At 46.2% G+C, this 20,174-nt stretch overlaps 1 protein-coding gene across 6 annotated transcripts in view; it reads right to left on the bottom strand.

The window, feature by feature from the left end:
• LOC109460175 (N-heparan sulfate sulfotransferase 4) overlaps nt 1-20,174 on the bottom strand; it is a 281,773-nt gene that overhangs the window by 8,472 nt on the left and 253,127 nt on the right. For 5 of the 6 annotated variants that reach the window (XM_074338571.2, XM_074338573.2, XM_074338572.2 and 2 more), the window contains 6 exons: nt 17,507-17,603; nt 13,303-13,426; nt 11,435-11,609; nt 8,081-8,251; nt 7,054-7,163; nt 1,821-1,923 (listed from right to left, as the gene is read on the bottom strand). In XM_074338571.2, the coding sequence (XP_074194672.2) occupies nt 1,821-1,923; nt 7,054-7,163; nt 8,081-8,251; nt 11,435-11,609; nt 13,303-13,426; nt 17,507-17,603 (780 nt within the window). Of the gene's footprint in view, nt 1-1,820; nt 1,924-7,051; nt 7,183-8,080; nt 8,252-11,434; nt 11,610-13,302; nt 13,427-17,506; nt 17,604-20,174 lie in introns of those variants that run through there. The other variant, XM_074338574.2, reaches the window with a different exon arrangement.

Below are 20,174 nucleotides of genomic sequence, written 5' to 3'. Positions count from 1 at the left end.
TGGACTTCAGGCAACTTCATCTCTCCTTGCACCATCCATCACCAGTTATTTCATTATGTTTCTTTCCTGAAAGCAGTTTGTAAACACTTCAACTTCTTGATAAGACCCTTGTAGAAGTAGTGGGAACATTGCATGGATTTCTTGGCAGATTAAAGTGATTCCTGAAACCCCTTGGAAATCATTGAGCTCAGATTTCTAGTTGAAGGACCTCCCGGTCCTTCTGTTTCCATAGCAACACTCGGGTCACCCCGTCCTCCCTTTGCCCCTCTTGCTTTAGGAGAGGGACACACAGTGGGAGGTTCAGCTGACTGCCAACCGGTCCCCACCCCAGGGCACCCCTCACAGCATCAAGACTCTCCCTGCCTTGTTGTAGTCCCGCTGTTTCATCTTCTTACAGACCAGTGACCATAAGTATTTACCCTCCTGTAGGAAATCTGGGTTCATAATATTTCATCCTGAACCTTCCCTGTGAGACTGTGACTTATGAAGGAAATATATATTTGGTCTTTGTCCCCTTCCTAGCACAGAGCCTGAAACCCTTGGAATTTCCTAAGTGAGAGGGTGACAAACGTGTCTCATGCTATGAGGTGGCTTTTGGAAAGCACCTGAGGAAGAGGGCTGGTTGCTGGAAGGGCCGCCCACGTGGCTGGAAGGTGGGAACTTTCAGTCCCACCCCACAGCCTCTGGGAGAGGAGGGCTGGAGTTTCAATCAATCACCAATGGTCAGTGAATCGACCGAGCCTGTGTGATGAAGCCAACCTAAAACCCAACAGGAAGGCTTGGGAGAACTTCCGGGTTGGGGAACATGTGGAGGTGCTGGGCCAGAGGTGCCCGGAGACGGCCTGGAAGCCCCTCGCCCTTTCTACGTGCCTGTCCCTGTGTGTCTCTCCCATCTGCTGTTCCTGAGTTATATCCTTTTACAATAAACTGGAGATCTAGTAAGTGACGTGGTTGTCTGTGTGCTGCGAGCCACTCTAGCAAGTTAATGGAACCCACGGTGGGGTGGTGGGAAGCTCTGATTTAGAGCCAGTGGGTCAGATGTGCAGGTGACACCCTGGGTTTGTAACTGGCATCTGAAAGGGCGGGGACAGCTGGTGGGGCTGAGCCCGTACCCTGTGGGATCGGATGCCATCTGCAGGTGTGTAGCGTCAGAAGTGAGCTGAACTGCCAGACAGCTAGCTGCTGTCTGAGCGCTGCTTGGTGGCAGGATAAACCTCACATTGTGTGCTGTAAGCTGTGAGCAGAAGGCTTTGCTCCCATTGCTGAGTCAGGACCACATGGTATAGGCCCTGGGTGCGTGTGTTTAGTTAGCATTTTGTTACCGTGTTTCCCCGAAAATAAGACCTAGCCAGACCATCAGCTCTAATGTGTCTTTTGGAGCAAAAATTAATATAAGATCGGGTCTTATTTTACTATACTATAAGACTGGGTCTTATATGATATGATATGATATGATATATGATATGATATGATATGATACCAGGTCTTATACTAATTTTGCTCCAAAAGACGTATTAGAGCTGATTGTCCGGCTAGGTCTTATTTTCGGGGAAACACGATATGATGCTTACATATTGTATCTAAAATTTTTGTTCCGTAAGCATTGTAAGTGCTTCACACATTTGGGCAGGAGTCACTCTCAAGAGAGCATTGACGTTTCTATGGCATCCGAAAGGCAAATGGTTTCTGCAGTATCTACCAATCACCATCAGTCGGTCGGTCTTCTAAACATAAAACTATTGACAGCAGAGGAAGCAGAAGAGGAAGCAAAGTGCTCTCACTGGCTCTGAAACAGGGTTTTCCAAATCAGGCAGTGTTACCTCCGGGCCCATGGGCGGGTATTTCCGGCCTTTGCTTTTCCCAAGGCATTTGGTCTTTCCTCCTTCCAGTAGTTGGCACCAAAAGCCCTTTTGGGGATCAAACCTGCAAATGACAGAACATACAAGTGATTATAAAGAGTAAAATGATTACAAAGTGTATACCAATGTTTAAGTGAGATAGCCTCACCAATGCGTTGAGGAAAATGAACTTGTGTCTGTCCATTGGTTCAGCTTAATTCACTTCTATAGATATTTATCAAATTGACTTGAGAGAGTCTAACTGAGATTAAATAAACTATATGTTATATATTTTTTAATATTTCTACTGTGATAAAAAAAACACATAACATCTTTAGTGCAATCTTATGTTGAAGTTATTAACCTAAGTTCCATATTTTATTTATGCATCCATAAAAGATCAAGGTCCAATCATCAAAACTACAATCCATCTATACAGGACCTTTAGAATATTAACTTACTAATATGATTTCCCTGTCAAAATATATTACTAGATTTCTTTGAAAGCATTCAATGGTATATATTAAAGTGACTGAGTGTAATGTAAATATAATTCTGTGAATATAAACATGAATTAAATTTGGAAAATTCTGTGTTTTTACAGTTCAAAATGTTTATACCTTTGAAGGAGAAAATTGAAAGTGTAAAAATACAAGGCATTCTATGTGTTTTGGACGACATGAGGCACAGGCTGTGCAAAGGCGGGGCTGGCACAGTGGATGCCTCTTCATTGTTTCGTTGAAGGCAGCTGACCCTCGTGGACAATTCAGGTCCCTGTACTCTTAACATTCGAATACCATTTTGCTTCCCAGGCTGCCCAAAGTTACAGAAGAAAGGAGGAGTGGCCTAATTATTTTGTTTATATTCAAGCCTGTGAGCATTTCCATTTTGCGGCAATAAGACAGGAAGAGGAAAGAAGGAGCCAAGCAAGACGGGACATGGTAAATTTATTCTAGGGGGTTTGCTGTTTGCATAAAACAGTGAAACGTTTGCATTTTTGTTATTCAGCAGATGTTTCCAAAGGATGAGGCATAATTGCCTGGGATGTGAAGTTAATTAGTTGCAGGATATTTTGTTGGCTGGTGCCCAGTGCCTCTGCACACGCGTGAGCTGCACACACGGGACGGAACGTCCTTCAGGTCTCTGCCCAGCCTACCATCAGGGACACGCTCCTGCAGCCCAGCTCGGCCTTGTCCACGTCACCAATTAAGATTACACCCCTACTGGGTACATGCACAGCGTGAGCACGGAGTCCTCGCCGACCTGGACTTTCCAATCTGCTCTTTGCCTGTTGTTCCTTCTTCAAGTCTTCATTCAGTCCCCAAGAGGACACTCGGTCTGCTGCGCTAAACGAGGTGTGGAAGCGCCCCGACAGCATTTCCTGCCTCAGCATGAGAACGTTTAACTGCATCAAGGGAACACACAGCTCTAGCAACACAGCCGCTGCTGCTGGGGTGGGGCCCTCAGGCTGGGCTGCCACCACCTCGCGCTCGCCACAGTGGCGGCTGAGGCCCTGCTCACACGCCCTGCGGAAGGAGAACCTCCCAGAAAACTGAAGGTCGTTCTCTGCATCGGTTGTTCTAACCTGACGTCCACGTGATTTGGGCGTCCTGCTTTCCTTTATTGCATTGACCACGCCCCTGAAGTTCCACAAAGGACATTTCTTCTTTCTAAGTGACAGCAGTCCGTGGTTTCATGGCTTCGTATTGGTGGACATGACACTGTGACATTAAGATGCAAAGCCTCCCTCCAACACCTGTGACACAACCTGCAGGACAGCCACTGGCTGCCATGCCACCTCCTCTATGACACCGAGCAGCACGGTAGTGATTCATTTTGTGAAGTGGGAGGCATATTAAAAACCATATATTTTGTACTTGTTTGTAATCTCTTTTTTCAAAGTAGGATTTTACAGGTTTATTGAACCGTAAGCAATATTTGCAGTAAACAGGATGGAACTGTTTCCCTGAATGAATGCCCACCCTCATCTGCAGCATTCCATGGGGCGTGTCCCGCGGGTGTGTCCCGTGGGCGTGTCCCGTGGGCGTGCCCCGTGGGGGCGTGTCTTGTGGGGCGTGTCTTGTGGGGCGTGTCCCGTGGGCGTGTCCCGTGGGCGTGTCCCGTGGGCGTGTCCGGGAGCCCCCTGCCTGTAGCACCAGCGGCCTGCCTGCCGTGCTAACGCCGCCGTGGGCAGCTAACCCTGCATTAGGGCTGCTTCCGGTGCAGGAGGGAGAACCCAGTCGCATTCCTGCTTTCCCTGTTTCTCCAGCCCCCTCTCTAATCGTCTAATTGCCGATGATCATCTGCTGGGAACTGGGAAGTTATACAATCAGGCTTCTTAGACTTTTGTCTGAAACTTAATAGGCTTTATATCAGGCCTCTGGAGGGCGTCGAATACACGCCCTTTTAAAATGTGCTGTGGCTGCTTGGAGGTTTTGTTTTTGCTTGTTATTCGTTTCTTTACCTTTTTTCCACTTTCAATTGCCCAGGCACATGGCTTTGTTTTCCCAAGATGACTGCAGCTCTCACCCCCTCCCACAGCCTCTTCTGCAGGGTGCCCTCACCCTCCCTTCCAGTGGGGGACCCTCCCCTCTTCCCCTTGGGTTTGGGCTGGCTGTAGTGACTTGGCTGTGATCAATGAAATGTGGCTTAAGTGACGCTGTGTCTGGCAAGGCTGGGTCAGAGAAGGGCCTGGCTCTCCTGGCCCAGTGCTCCCGACATGTCACAGAACAGAGCCATCACATGGTGAGAAAGCCTATGGGAAGGTCTCCTCTGGTGAGCTTGGCGCTGAGCCAGATATGTGGGTGAGGCCGTGAAGAGACTCAGGTCCAAGGTGCTGGAGCAGGGAGATGCTGACAACACTCACTCCTCCCAGGGACACAGCGAATCCACATGTGGAATGAGACCCTCTGAACGGGGCCTGAAAGCTGGAGGGACAGAGTCTCCCCTGCACAGGCAAGAAGGGCCGTGCCCAGATGGGAAGGACGGGCAGAGTCATGGTCTTGCCAGGGAGAGCCTGCACCCCACCTGGAGATGTACCATCAGGAGGGACCTCATAGGCAAGGCACCCATCCCGGGGAGTGTGGGGTTCTGCTCCATAGCAGGCACCCCACCCTTAGGTCCTGCACAGGAGACATGAGCCCCAAAACACTGGCTTTGTAAACCTACTAGGATTATGTCCAGGAAAACAACAGCACTGTAGGAACAGAAAACCCACTCCTGAAGGGCTCCTGTGCAGACCCGCAACCTGATACCAGCACAGAACACAGAGGAAGGAGACCCACCTGCAGCCTGGGAGGGTTTGCCGAAGAGGCAGGGCCTGGCTGGGTCCCTCTGTGTGGCCTGAGACACTGGTAGGACCATCACTCCATTTTGCTAATACCTGTCCCCCAATTCTGCTCCCCCTTCCATGGCCCCATGGCCACATGGCACAGCTGGGCTGGGGAGAGCTCTGCCCATCCTCACACCACAGTCATGGCCCAGGCACAGCAGGAGGGGACACGCAGCACGCATAGGGGACAGCCCTGAGTACCTGGCTCTGGATAGGTAGATGGCACTTCTGGGCCACAGGGCATCTCCTACATAATGTCACTCCTTTGAGACTGGGGCAGTTAGCTGAGTTAGCTAATACACAGAAACAAACACATAGAGTTAGGTGAAATGCGGAGAGAACGGAATAGGTTCCAAACAAAAGAATAAGACAAAACCTCAGAAATAGAACTAAATGAAACAGAGATAAGCCGTCTACCTGATAGAGAGTTCAAAGTAATGTCATAAAGCTGTTCGCCGAACAGGGAGAGGAATGGCTGAGCACAATGAGGATTTCAACAGGGAGAAAGGAAACATAACAAAGTATCCATCACAGATTATAACACCACTGAGAAACACACGGGAGGGCTGACCAGCAGCCTGGGCCAAGGAGAACAAATCTATGAGCTGGAAGACAAAGCGACGGGACTCATGAGAGAGCAGCAAAATAAAAAAAAGAATTTTAAAAAGTGAAGATTCCTTAAGAAACCTTTGGGACAACATCAAGTGTAAGGACATTCACGATATATGGGTCGGGTCACAGGACTGTACAGCTTCACTGGTGAATTGAAGCAAACATTCAAAGAAGATTTAATACCTATCGTTCTCAAACTCTTCTAAAAATTAGAAGAGGAAAAACTTCCAAACACATTTTACGAGACCAACATTACCCTGATACCAAAGCCAGACAAGGACTCCACAAAAAAAGAAAATTACAGGCCAATATCCTTGATGAACATAGATGCAAAAACCCTCAACAAACTCAACAATACATTAAAAGGACCATGCACCATGATCAAATGGGATTTATTAAAGGGATGCAAGGATGGTTCAACAAATCCATCCACATGACTCCACCACAAAACTGTTAGAACAAACAAATGGATTCACTAAAGTTGCAGGATACAAAATTAATATTCATAAATCTGATGTTTCTACACACAAATAATGAATTATTGGAAAGAGACTGAGAAAACAACCCCATTTACAATTGCATCAAAAAGAATAAAATACCTAGGGATACGTTTAACCAAGGAAGTAAAAGACCTGTACTTGGAAAGAGAAGGCTGCAGAAGATTCCAGCCCCTTGCTGTCCACGTCATACCCAGACACTGATGTCGTCCCCATTTATAGCCCTGTGCCCTCTCTCAGTCCCCAGCCCACAGAACCCATGAGGCGATGACGAGGCTGTGGTGTACACTGGTAGGTTTGGGGTGGGCTGTCACACAGCAGTGAGTCACTGGGACATTACAGGAGATTATATTTGTTACCTAATTTAATCCATACAGGACCAAGCATGTATATACCCCGTTCCCCTTCTGCCTGAAATACCACTCGCTTTCTTCCCAACCAGACCTTTTCACCTCTGTAAGCTCCACTCCTAGGACACTTTCTGTACAACCTGGGCATGTAAAGAGTTCGCTTAGCAAAACTTCTATGTGACAGAAGCTCACAAAAAGGTAAATATGACACAATAAAATGCCTGTAAGATAATATTCGAAGATGCATTGTCCCTGGTGTTCAGAAGGGAATCGCATACAGCTGGTGAGGAGCTGCTGTGACTGTGTAACCAGCAAAACGACGTATAAACTCACAGCTAGTGTGAATGGTGGTGTACACATGCCGACCAGGGACAGCCTAGGACAGCAAATGATGGGAACAGAAGCAAGCACAAGAATGGACTCACGTGAGCGCTTCGGAGTAATTATAATGAGGTGTCACTCCCAGAAACTTCTGGACTTCGTCCATCACAGTAGCTGGGTCCGATCTCAGTTGCTGTCCATCAATAATTAGCAACTGAAAAGTCAAAGAGTCACTGTGTGAAGAACAAAACTGAGTTAAACAGGCCGCGCTGCCTCCCTCGCCCCGGCATGCTGTGGGCAGCGAGGCCACGTGAGCAGGACGGTCGCGCGGGACCTAGGACACTTTGTAGTGTTTGCTATTCCCAGGTCTCCAAATGAACAATTAAAACTTGCCACCGGCAGGACTTAGGATCCTTATGGAACGTGACTGTATGCCAGAAATAAACATAAAAACTCTCTTGATTTAATAGTGCAGTGGGAACACCATTTCCCATCTGTCGTGTAATCAGGTAATTATCCGACCTATGAAATCCCATGATGTAAGCTTGGAGCTCAGGGCTTAGAAACAGTGGGCGTCTGGATGGAAATGACTCATCCATTCTTACAAACTGTGGCGGAGAGCTCAGGTTCTACTTGGGGCCTGATCTGGAATGAAGACTAAATGACACAGATGCTTTGCTCTAACCCTCATTTCTTGTTCTAGCCCACGTTCTATAGCTGTGACAGCACTTCCCATTTGCACGGTCTAGTGCATGAGCTCCTTGTTTCATTGTGAGACGCCCCATGACACATGCACATCTGCACACATTCTGTAACACCCTGTGGAGCTGGCTGCTCTGCTAGCAGTTACGAGATGTTGCCTATGACTCACGGGTGTGTCCTGTGTGAGGACTCACCACTCTGCGACTGGCTAGTGTGCAAAAGGAGCCCCCGAGGATGTGTCACAGGCTCCTAACCGCACGTTAATACTATTATTGACATTGAAAAGGTAAAGATCCACATTACCGCCTTCGGGACGATGCCCTCTGACTAGTGATCACTGTCTGTGGCAAAGTCAGTTCATACTTTATGTTTGTCAGTGCAACACAATCATGATATAATACACAGAGGCAACAAATGTCAGGACCTTACCTGAGAAGCGGCAAAGTAAGTCAGCCATCTTTCTATGTGGACTGCATACCATCCGGGTACTAGGCACTTCCTCTGCAACGTTTTGAGGTCGGACGGGGCCCAATGTCCAGTTGTAATGACTTCATAGAAATTAAACCTCAGGGCAGCTGGGTCTTCATGGGACCGTTGGTGCTTTAATAAAAGAAGTCAATTATAAAATGAAATTTTTTCTATGCCTGCACAGGTTCATGTGTGTTTCATGTATGTTTCATGTGTGTATAGGTGTGTGTGTGTGTGTGTGTGTGTGTGCGCGCGCGCGCACGCACGTGCCTCCTTTATTTCACAAAAGTAATAAAAATGATTTATTGATTCTAGAATAAAAACTCTGGCGTAAAGTTCATGCACTGAAGCCAGGTCCTGGCCTATCGCTGAGCACAAGCCTTGCACAAGCAGTAGTGTGTACGGACGCTTGCCGTCATCTTCATGTCTCAGCCGTCTGTGTGCAAGACAAGAGGCCGAACACAGGCATTTTCTCATGGGTCTGATCAGAAGGGAAAGGTGTCACAGACCAGGTGGATCACCGTGACAAGGAGAGAGGCACCTGGCAGGAGCAGGCTCACAGGTTACTCAGCTCACGGCTTCTTCACAGCTGTTCCTGTGGCTTCTGACCTTCCTCCAAAAACCCTGTAGGCACCATGGGGACAGAGGGGCACGTGTCTATCCCTGATGCTTCTCAGGTGTCGCACTCATGCTGACACTGCCCATGGCCCTTTGCTTCCACTCTCCTGATTGCCTACACCTGCTAATTCCCAAATACTGCCTCATTGCTACTTTTCAGTACGAGATCCTCTGGGTCCCTCCTGCCACCATTGTTGGTCAAGCACAAGAGCCCAACACAATGAGATATGAATTGAATAATCAGTACAATTTCATAAGCATTCAATAAGTTCCTTACCAGACCAAGGAACTACAGTCGAGTCTGGAGATAAAAAGATGTGACATAATCACGACCTTGAAAGAAAACAACCTTTGCATGTTGTAATAAAGTCATGTGTTTGCTAGAGGTAGATATTACTTGACGTGATAGGGAGACCAGGAGATTAGTTGTGAATAGAAGGCGAAGGGATCTGTGTCAATGGTTGGAGCTTTTGATAAGCAGAAAAAAACTAAACGTGGGAACTAGGAGAATTAGTTCTGTAAAGTAAGTGTGAGTGGAGGTGGGTGAGGTAAGGGAACGGATGAGTCGATTTTACAAGATATCTAAAAGTTTAACATAAAGAAGACACTGCAGGAAAAGGATGGAAGTATGTCAGGACACGATACAATCGTGTAAGAGCAGGCCTTGTATGTGTGTTAGAAATAAAAATCACTAAAGAGTAAAAATGCTTAAGAAGTGGTCAGTGGTGAAAGAGTGAGCAGTGACTTGTAGATTGCTGGGACTAGTGAGCCTGTGAAGTCCTCTCGTGATTTACTGACATTCGTATTTGCATATATGTTACGCTGCGTACATTGAGATTGCACAATACACTTAACATAATGTATAGAAGCTACATAACTTGAACAAAGAAATATTAACATATTGTGTGGACATTAATACAGTAAAGCTACATTTTCTGTGTTAAGCAGCCATAGTCTGGAATTGTACTTAATCGATTCTACACTGATTTATATGAGTTTAGCACAAATTTTACTTTACATTTTTGCAATTATGAAAATTAGCATAAAAATATCACCAGAAGTCAAAAATGGACGTATTTTATGGAAAAAATAGCACGACTGATCCTCTGTGAGGCCTGTCATAAAAACGTGGGGTAGAAATCACAGGGTCAGGTGAGATTTGCAGGCGCTTCTGTATTACACAAGCTGAGGCAGATTTACGGTGTTTACTGAAGAGACAGGACCAGCTAAGTAATCAGCGGCATTATTTTGAAATGTAGGGAGTTTGGACACCTTCCTCTTAGCAATATGACAATAGAAAGTATTATGAAAAAAAATAATTCCTTGGAAATGTGTATGTTTAAGACATTTACTTGAAGAAGTGTGAGTAGGTTCTCTGCTATTTAAATGGTTTAATCTATGTGAAAAAAAAGTCACATAAGTCTCCTCTAAGTGGTAACTGTGGTTTCTGCTAAGAAGATGTACAGCATTTTGCCCAAAGTATTAACATTCAGAATTTTTAATGAAGGCTTAACATTTCAGTGCTTTTGGCACAATTTGTTAAAAAATAAGTTTATCATGCTTTGCAATGTGAATTTTCATCAAACGAATAAAGCACACTTTTGTATGTTAAAGGAGACACTGACTCATGGGTTCTAATAATTTCGGAATCTTACTGCCAATCCCAGTGTGCCACTTAGAGCTCCAACCACTGGCAGTCTCGATTTTCAGGGTCCTACTTTTCTGTCCATCACTGTTTTGCTGGGTAATTTGTGTTTATTGAAGAAATTTTGAAAAGTCAAGAAAAAGGATGAAGAAATAAAATTAAATTCACTATTGTCTTCCTATGCTCTTTAAAAATTCCCCTTTAGTCTTCATTCTTTTGGCATTAATTCTACATGCACTGAGGACACGCTACACCCACGCACCGGTGTCACTGGGATTTCAGTCCATGTACGTCATTGCCACCGTGAGTTCAAAATCACTAATGTCAGCTGGGCCTCAGGGCTGCAGAGGTTTCACTTCTCTGATCAACTTTACCGCACCCCTGCACAGAGATGTCACAGCCCCTTTGCTCCACACAGCTGCCCCCACATTACCCACCTTCTTCTCATCAGGGGAACTCGTTCTCAAGTGCCCAAAGGCAGGAGAGACCATCACAGTCACTTCCATTTCTCTACCGCAGACCTTCACATTTTGCGGCTTTGCCTCTGCTTCACGAACCTGTCTCCAGCTCAGACCTCTCCCCCGAGTGCCAGCTCACGGGTTCCGTTCAGTGTGACAGAGACTCCCAATCGCAGTCACCATCTGGTCACTCTTCAGCCCTTCCCACCCCCACACGCCTATTTCCTTCTTCAGTGACTGTTTTGTCATGTGAATATGGCCAGTAGCCAGTTCTCCCTTGACATTGTTGATAGGTCGTTGGAAATGCAGCGACAGGACCTCTGAGAAACCAGCTTTACCACAGCTGATTGACGGAACTGAGAGTTAGGCTCCCAGGCGTCTCATCCGTGTTACAAAGAGACGACGCCAATCCAGGACGTACTGCACAGGGTCACCACCCGGTTGCCCAGACGGGACATTTGACTCATGTGTGCAGGTCCTGTTGAGTTCAGCTGCTGAGCGTCTCCCCTCAGCATGTATTCACCACTGTGGTCTGTGCCACTTGCACCCACACGGTCACCACATGCTTCCACCAGCATCCCCCCTGCCCCGTACCTGGTACCACGAGTACGCCCTGTCTGAGGGGTCGATGAGGATGGTGATGATCTTGGCTTTGGGGACCAGAGAGGCAGCTCGCTTGGGGGCGTCTTCCGAATGGAAATAATTAGCACTCTTTTCAAACAGAAAGTCACTGGTAACGTTGGATGGTGTTGGGAAAAAGTCCATGTACCTGAAGGCAGAGAAAGATAACTAACCTGAGGTCTGTTTTTTTCCTGCCATACTGTGGACATGTGCCCATTCAAATATTTCCACACTCATTTCTGTCAGTCTGATGACTGGTGCTACAACAGTCGAGACAGTGGCTATCCTCTCTAGGAATGTGAGAACAGCCCGAGCCCTGTGGTTCTAATGATCAATTAGGGCAGGGTAAGGGCGAGTGGAAGCAGGTGGCTGTTAGGGAACAGCGGGGACCTCCTCTAGAGTGGGCTCGAATCCAGAGAAAGTTTGCCCTTGGCAAACAGCAAATGACCCCACATTGCCTGGTAAGTGCTGTACCATAGTAAATCGATGTTTGCACACTTGCAGGCAACATTCTTACATTGAGATTAAAGTGTGAGTCAGAAGAGAAGATCGTGGTGTAGTTCCCTCCTCCGACTGCTCCGCAATTTGTGCTAATGTGCAATGCGGGCACACCAGAGCCCTCTCGAGTCATTAAGGGCTGGTCGCTGCCAGTGGGCACCATGGTGCCTCAGTGGGCTCGCTCCTCTGTGCGGAGATTACGGAATCAATATGTTCAGAGGTTAATCCAGTGCAAGGCTTTAATTATGTGTGCAGCCCTCCTTACAGCCCATCAATTCTCTAACCCTCAAACACACTAGAAATAAAAAACAAGAGTGATTAAGAATGCACAGAAGACACTTAGTCTTGTCTTTGACATTTGTTACCATGTTTCCCGAGTGAGTAGTGGAGTCTCATGTATATTCCCACTTAACACCTTGTGTTCCACTGGAATTCACAGAGAAAATGGTGGCTGTGCTTTTTAGCTCCTTGCCTGTGATTCCAAAATTCATGTAGTCATTTTACGGTGTGCTAGAACAGAGGTCCCAGCAGCGGAGGGGAAGGACGCGTATCCACCACGACTGGAAGGCCAGTAGCTCCTGGCAAGGCCCTGTCCTGCCCTGGTCCCCACGCGTCTGAAAGGGGACAGGTGCCTGCACACCCAGGAACTGGACCTCAGGGCACATTGTTTTACAAAACTGGCACAGAGTCAGAAAGAAGCCCCAGAGGGAAGATCAGCTCCCGAGTCAGGTGTATTCCCTCTTGGTTTTAGGAAAATATTGTGATTTAAAAGTTATTCACAATTCATCTACTGCAAGTAATATTCCTTTTATTCACTTGTGTGATGAGCATTAGTATGGTTTTAGAAATGCTTTGTTACTATTTGCATGACAACTATCAGCTTTCATTACAACACAGCATTTGCCATCTACGTGGATAATGAAGATACATGTCACAAAGGAGAAAAAAAACAGCCTGATTTATTTGTTTCCTCAAGCATCATTGTGAAAACAAATTATGTATTTAGTTAGAAAAATTCTAGGTGCAGTGAAATAATAATATGCTTAAGGAGAATTTTAAATATCCTTATGAATAATTCTGATGAAAACTATTCCATAATCTGCTTTATTCTATCGTATTAATTTACCAGAAAAATGTTATCATTATTGCACTGTCCAAATCAAATTATAGGCAACACTGATTAAACATATCGTCTGTCGTCATAAATTAATTTCTAATTCACTCTGGTAGAATTGAGCATAACAAATTTCTCCTGCAATTCCGCAGGTGCCACGCACACATCTGGAGGCGCCCTGCTCTGATGGGGCCTGTGCTGGGGATGCACGTGACTTTCATTTTCCTACCAGTCAACGCCCTTGTGGTAGTTGTTGCCGTTGAAGAACTGAATTTCCTCGAACGTCCTGGGGCTGGGCAAGTTGCTGATGACGGACGGGTGCATGAGAAGGAACAGATAGAGAGCCGTTGTGCCTGGCACAGAGGAGGCGGCGGGCATCCAAATGGCAGTAAAAGAAGAGACACATATTATTTTAGCAGAATTTTTGCTCAAAAAGTAACATTCAAAAGACCAGTTCTTTCCAGGGTCAGGATGATTTCCTTAAAATCAGTGAGTATATTTCATGTGGCAACAGCCTATGTGTCTCTTTGTTGTCCGTGTTCATGAGTCTATTTACGTCCACACCTGGTGTGACATCGGTACTGGCTGAAGGACAGTGGCCTGATGACAGGCTAGGGCAGAACTTTGGAAATCGGGGTTTGGCCTCCCTCCTGCAGTCAGGTGAGTGCCGGAGCCTCACTACACCTCACTGCACACTACACCTGAGCCCCACTTAACATTACACTCGAATCAATTAAACAAGAGTGAACTATTCGGCGGCTGTCGGCTGCTACTACTCTCTGTTCACCCTTGCAGACTGTTGAGACTTTCTGATGAGGAAACACATTTGCTGAGTGTATGTGGAGACTCAGGTCAAGGAAACGGCGCTTGCAACATGAGGAGACAGGTTCCACGATGAAAGGAGACCAGAGTGCTTTCTGGTACCGAGAAAGTGGTGATTTAGACTTGGGAAGTCAGTGAGGGCTTCCAGGGGGACATGGTTCTAAGGTTGTACCCAAAAGCATCAGTGCTCCCAGAAAGCGTCAAAGAGGAGGGCCGGATTCTGGAAAGAGGGCCACTTGATCATGCTGCCCTGGCAAGGGGGGAGTCCCATCTGACAGCGGAGGCTGAGCAGAGTAGCAGACAGGCCCCCTCTGACAGATGGGAGCCACCGAGAAAGGATCAGGGAGTGACTGTGTCTGCACGGCTCTCACAAAGCACGGCTCTCACAAAGCACAGCCGCCCTCTGGAAAAGTTCATCCCTTTGTACATGTGGGACCAGGAAAGTTTGTTGGGTTGCCGGCCCTATGTGAGCTGGAGATGAGCTACACAGCTGGGCTAGCTGGACAATAGTGAGGGCAGCTGGGGACCTGGGAGTAGAGAGGGTCACAAGAGAACTGCATTTTGTTCGAATACATCTCAGCTGCTGGGCCTTAAGTACTGGGGCATTGCCCGTTTCAGTCCTCCCAGCTCTGCGGCTCACCAAACCTAAGGGCCGATGGAAGGGGCCGCTCGTTGTCTGGCATGGAAGACACTCTAGCAGGTAGGGAATGGTGGCTCCCAGTGAAATGTGAGGGCGCAAATTAATAAACGTCCTAAGGACACTGAATCACGAACCCTAAATGACCTTTAAAAATGAACAAATACAGAATCATGTCGTATAAACTTGATACAAAGAACTGGAGGAGCCAGAACTGGTTAAGAGCTGGGTTAGAGGCCCAGACAACCTGGCGAAGACCCATCTCAGACAAGCCGAAAAATGCAGACATGGAAGTCGCAGGGGTGACAGCAGTTTTGAAGAATGCACCTAATTTGCTCCTGAAAATAGCAGAATGCAAAAAGGCGGCAAGGTGAGAGGAAGAACGAGAATGTTCCAGAGAGATCAGTGAGAGACCAGTAGCAGCTGGAAGAGAACGGAGTCCAGCCCCAGGGTCTTTCTAGGTACTTAATGGAGCTCGTGTGTGTGTGTGTGTGTGTGTGTGTGTGTGTGAGAGAGAGAGAGAGAGAGAGAGAGAGAGAGAGAGAGAGAATTTGGGGACATGAGAGCTGAGGACCCTGGTAGTTTAATATCCCTGAGATGTTGAGAACAGACAGGTCCATGGCAAAGAGAAATGTTTTTGAATTATTTACTTTCATCACCTCACTCTGCAGCCTGTGCTAATGTTTAATCAACGGTGGTCACAGAATTGCACACTGGTCGTCCCTGGGCCACAGAAAGGCAGAACCATACGTCCTAGGCCGGAGAAAGGGGAGGACATTGGCGGCCTCTGACTGTGAGGAGAAACCCTTCAGCCAGGGACACAGGCCGGTGGCGATACACACATGAGCCCTGTGAAGCCGGCCCACTTCCTCCACAGGCAGTGTGATTCTGTCACCGCCTGTTTCTTTCTACCCTGGACAGTCACTGTTACCCAGTATCTGACGCAAGTGCTTCGTGGAGGAGGCGGAAAAGGCATCAGACCTTGGAACGCTCTAAGAGGAACTTTATTTCACTTTACAGGCAATTCCCTTCCTTTAGTTTTAGCAGACTGGGTAAGCCTGTCACATCCTGGGACACTGATCTTGGTAAAGGGGACACATCTCCTGGAAGAGTGAAGGCCCATGACTTACTGTGCTAATGTAACCCTTTTGGAAATCCTTTCCTATCCTGGCAGCACCAACATGTGACCCGGAATTGTAAAGGCGGCCTCGCCGTCCCCAGGACTCCAGCAGCATGCGAGCCCTGAGCCCTGCTCTGCTCCTGCCCCCACGCCCACCCTGCTTTCAGCGGCCAGAGTCCCTGCAGGACAGGGTGACGGGCAGAGAGGGGCGGTCGTGTCGTCCAGCCTCACCTCAGGACGCAGCAGATACAGGGAGGGCCACTATATCTCCTGCTTATCAGAAGGGATCCCAAGGCCACGGTTAAGCTGTTTAAAGACAGCTCTGCGAAGAAGGCCGGTCCTTCCCACTCCCCTGCACCCACCCTCCAGGGGGCTGACAGCCTCTGACAGAGCAGTTCTGCCAGCAGAAGCCACGAGGAGAGCAGAGAAAGACCCCACTGCTATGACTGAGTGGATTTTTAGAAGCCTCACAACCATTTCCACATAAGAAAGCATTTTCATAGCATGTACAATAGCATCATCTAGTTTCTTTATTTTAACTTTGCTTGTCTTGGGAAAGTCACAACACAGCTAAAACCTTTATCATTTCCAAACTGGCAGGTCAAATATTAAAATCTAATGGTAGAAGTTACTGTCTTTAGAAATACAAACAGCACGAGGGAAACTAGATTTATCCTTACTGACCTTAGTTTTCTAGCTGAGCAAAGAGGAAGTGATAACTAGGGACAAACGGTAGGAGATAGGTCTTTCAATTCAATTTTTAACCCAAGTTTACAACGGAGGACTGTTTATTTCTTCAGTTGTCATCCCAGAGATGGCGCTGCTACAGCAGCATCGACAGGGAATTAACGCCCATTTTAAGCAAGAACGGCAAGGCATGAGCCATGAATCTGAGACTCTGCTGCTTTCCCCTCCCCTGCTCCCTGCACTTTCCTGCTGTCATACAGTTTATACTTTGGGGAAGAAGAGATTCCAACAGCCCATGTCTCATAGGCTGGAAATTGTGCCCCAAACCCTTACAGTGACCTGCTTGCTTGTATTACAGGCACTGTCGTGGGGGCCGGGCTTAGGTATCATTACTGTTGCTTCATGTCATGCTTGTCACTCACTGATGAAAATGCTTCTGGTCAAAGAGTGATTTCAAAATACAGCAACTCAGTAGAAACTTTGATTCTTGAGCAAAGTGTATAAAATTGTCACACACTGAGGACAGTACAAGGTATTCTAATGAAAAGTGTCATCTCATTGGTGAAGTACTTTTCTTCTCTTTTACTACCTTCTTACGCACTTGTTCTTGGCACATGACGAAACGCCAGGGGGAAAACATGTGAAGAGTCTCAGGTGTATCAGAAAATAAGTGCAAACCATATTTACACCCAGTAATTATTAAAAAGCACATCATGTTTGAAAGTAGTAATGGCAGTGGCCCTGGGAAAAAGTCACTTCAAGGCTGATATGCAGCGTGAAATAGTTTGAGTCAAGCATTAACCCTTTTTAAAAATAACTGAATTCAGGAGTTAATTAGGCAAACCCATAGAAAGTAGAAATTAAAAATCAGATGCCAGAACCATGACACAAAAACTGAAAGTTGTCAGAAATCTGACGTGTGTCCAACAATTTTAAAACCTATAGTTAAAAGTTCGGTCCTTCTGTCTAATCCACGGGCCACGCGCGTCCCTCTGAGGCTCAGGGCAGAGGCATGACTGACAGGGAGGAAGACATGCAGACACTGCCCTCGCCAGGTGTCCCAGGTCTGACATCCCACCCAGCCAATCCCAGTGCAACGCCACCACGTGGCAACGTGTTTCACGACCAGAAACAAAGTGTTGAAGCAGCAGCGCTGACCGTTCGTACCTGTTTTTTGTGGCCCGATGACAAGGAACTTCGGTAGGTGGTCGCACGTTTTCTCCCTGGACCAGATGTCCTTGTGCCGTTTGTCGTCGCACGGGTTCTGCAGGAGGAAGCACAAGGGGACCCGCTGTGCAGCGATGCGCGCTGCTCAGCAGGCGGCTCCTAAGCAGGGTCACGCCCACGCCGGCCCCGCACCCAGAACGCGGTCACGCCCACGCCGGCCCCGCACCCAGAACGCGGACTCAGACCCCGGCCGGCGGCCTCTCGGACTCGGAGCGGTTTCCTCACACGATGGCACCTGCCCTGCCACCTCTTCCCACGCTCTGGTCGGGTCCAGCGGCCGAGGCCCCGCCCCCTCCCCGCACGTGCTTCCCGTGGGCGGGTCCACCTGAGACTTCACGTGTGTGAGCTCCTGGGAGTCTGCTCTGTCGCCTCTCCTGCTTTTGGTCCCGAGAGGCTGCAAGGCCGTCCTGGAACCCACTCCGGGCTCAGCAGCTGTCCCCTCACACGCTGCGTGGCCGTGCGCTGCTCCTGCCGCCCCGTAAGCTGGCAGCAGGGGGTCCGTGTTGGGAGCCCCTCCCTCCCGCCTGCACTCTTGACCCGTATTTTAAATTGCGTGTGTGTCACTGCTGGACTGCGGTGACGAGGAAATGCCAGACCCAACATATCCATCCATCGGTCCAGCTTTATCCCCGTCTCATCCTTCTCCTGTTCCAGCCCATTCTGTTCCCTATCAGTGACCCACATTTATCATCCAAATCATGACACTTTGGAGAATTAAAAGGGCCCTTAAACAAAAATGATGCAGTTTTTAAAATATCTATTGACTCATTGGTTTTATTGTACTGGTAATGCAAAAAATTATATTCAAAACTCATTTTCACAAATAAAATTATTTAAAGAAAAACTATGTTGGGCATGACAACAATGGCAATTTTTATCCCAATATTTAAGATGATGTAAGATGGCGAATCACTTATGGTTCATAGTTATAGACATTAATCAGATTTTTAGGCTCATCTTTCTCTAATACCAATTCTCCAGAGCTCCTCTGAAGAGTGATTGTTTTCAGTAAGATCTTGCTATGTTTTACTTTTCCATAACATTGCCAGCAATCCTTTTCAGAGTTACTCTGTGGTCAATAAATTGGAAATGTTGACACTTTCAATCAACTCTTCCCTACAGGCCAGCACTTTTTTAACTGGGGAATATTTTGTCTAGTGGGTGGGAGTAACTCACAATAAATCCTGTTGAAGAACATATTTTCAATTCTAATTTTTCCCATACTGAAATGTCTACATATTAGAGACCAAATGCTTTCACACTTACTTTTCAGAGTGTCTTTTTTTTTTTTTTTCATTTTAATTTATTATTATTTTTTAATTAGTTTCAGGTGCACAAGACCAAGCAAAACTTAGACGTTTATCATTTATATCCCTCACACTGTGTGAACCCCCCTCCCCCCATCCACTATCCCTCTGTACGTTCCCCAAATTAATTTTCAAACCCCCATGACCATCTTGTGGTTACCGACTATTTTTTTGACAAATATTTTTCAAGATAAAACTTGTCCAATAAGTTCTGTAATTATAATTATTTTGTCAAATACAGACTCTGCAAAATCATAGACTTCTCAATAGCATTTCATTCTAGTTCAGAATATAACTTTATCTAATTAAAAATAGATCTGTTAAAGAAATGCTTACCACAGTTAAACTTCCAAAGTTCAGTTAAAGAATGCCAAATTATACCCTCTATGTCTTTTGAATTCACATTACTTAATTTGTTTAGTCGCCTCCCTTCTTGTTTTGAAGTTTTGTTTTGTCTTGTTTTGTTTTTAGATGGCAAAAAACACTACAGGAAGAAAATATTACTTAAATATATTTTTTCTTCTATTCTGTTCCATTGATCTATGTGTCTGTTTTTATGCCAACACCATGCTGTTTTGATTACTATAGCCTTGTAGTATAGTTTTTTATCAGGTAGCATAATACCTCCAGCTTTGTTCTTCTTTTTCAGAACTGCTATGACTATTTGGGGTCTTTTAATGGTTCCATATAAATTTTAGGGTTTATTGTTCTGGTTCTGTGAAAAATGCCATTAGTATTTTGACGGGGATTGCATTGACTCTATAGATTGCTTTGGGCAGTACGGACATTTTAACCATAGCAATTCTTCCTATCCACGAGCATGGTATATGTTTCCATGTATTTGCATCTTCTTCAATTTCTTCCTTCAATGTCTTACAATTTTCAAAGTACAGGTCTTTTACCTCCTTGGTTAAATTTATTCCTAAGTATTTTATTTATTGATTTATTTTTGATGCAATTGTAAATGGGATTGTTTTCTTAATTTCTCTTTCTGAAAGTTTGTTATTGGTGTATAAAAATGCAATGCTTTCTGAATATTAATTTTGTATCCTGGTACCTTACTGAATTCATTGATCAGTTCTAATAGTTTTTTGGTGGAATCTTTGGGGTTCTCTATATATAGTATCCTGTCATCTGCAAACAGTGATGTTTTACTCCTTCCTTTCCAATTTGGATGGCTTTATTTTTCTTATCTGACTTTTATTCCAATACTATGTTGAATAAAAGTGGTGCAAGTGGACATCCTTGTCTTGTTCCTGATTTTAAGGAGAATGCTTTTAGCTTTTCCCCGATGAGTATGT

This window comes from Rhinolophus sinicus, chromosome 15 (assembly GCF_057876585.1).
Source record: "Rhinolophus sinicus isolate RSI-liver-muscle chromosome 15, RSI-T2T, whole genome shotgun sequence".
Taxonomy (NCBI): Eukaryota; Metazoa; Chordata; class Mammalia; order Chiroptera; family Rhinolophidae; genus Rhinolophus; species Rhinolophus sinicus.
Note: the sequence above shows the minus strand (reverse complement) of the source record. Positions and strands in the feature narration are given on the sequence as shown.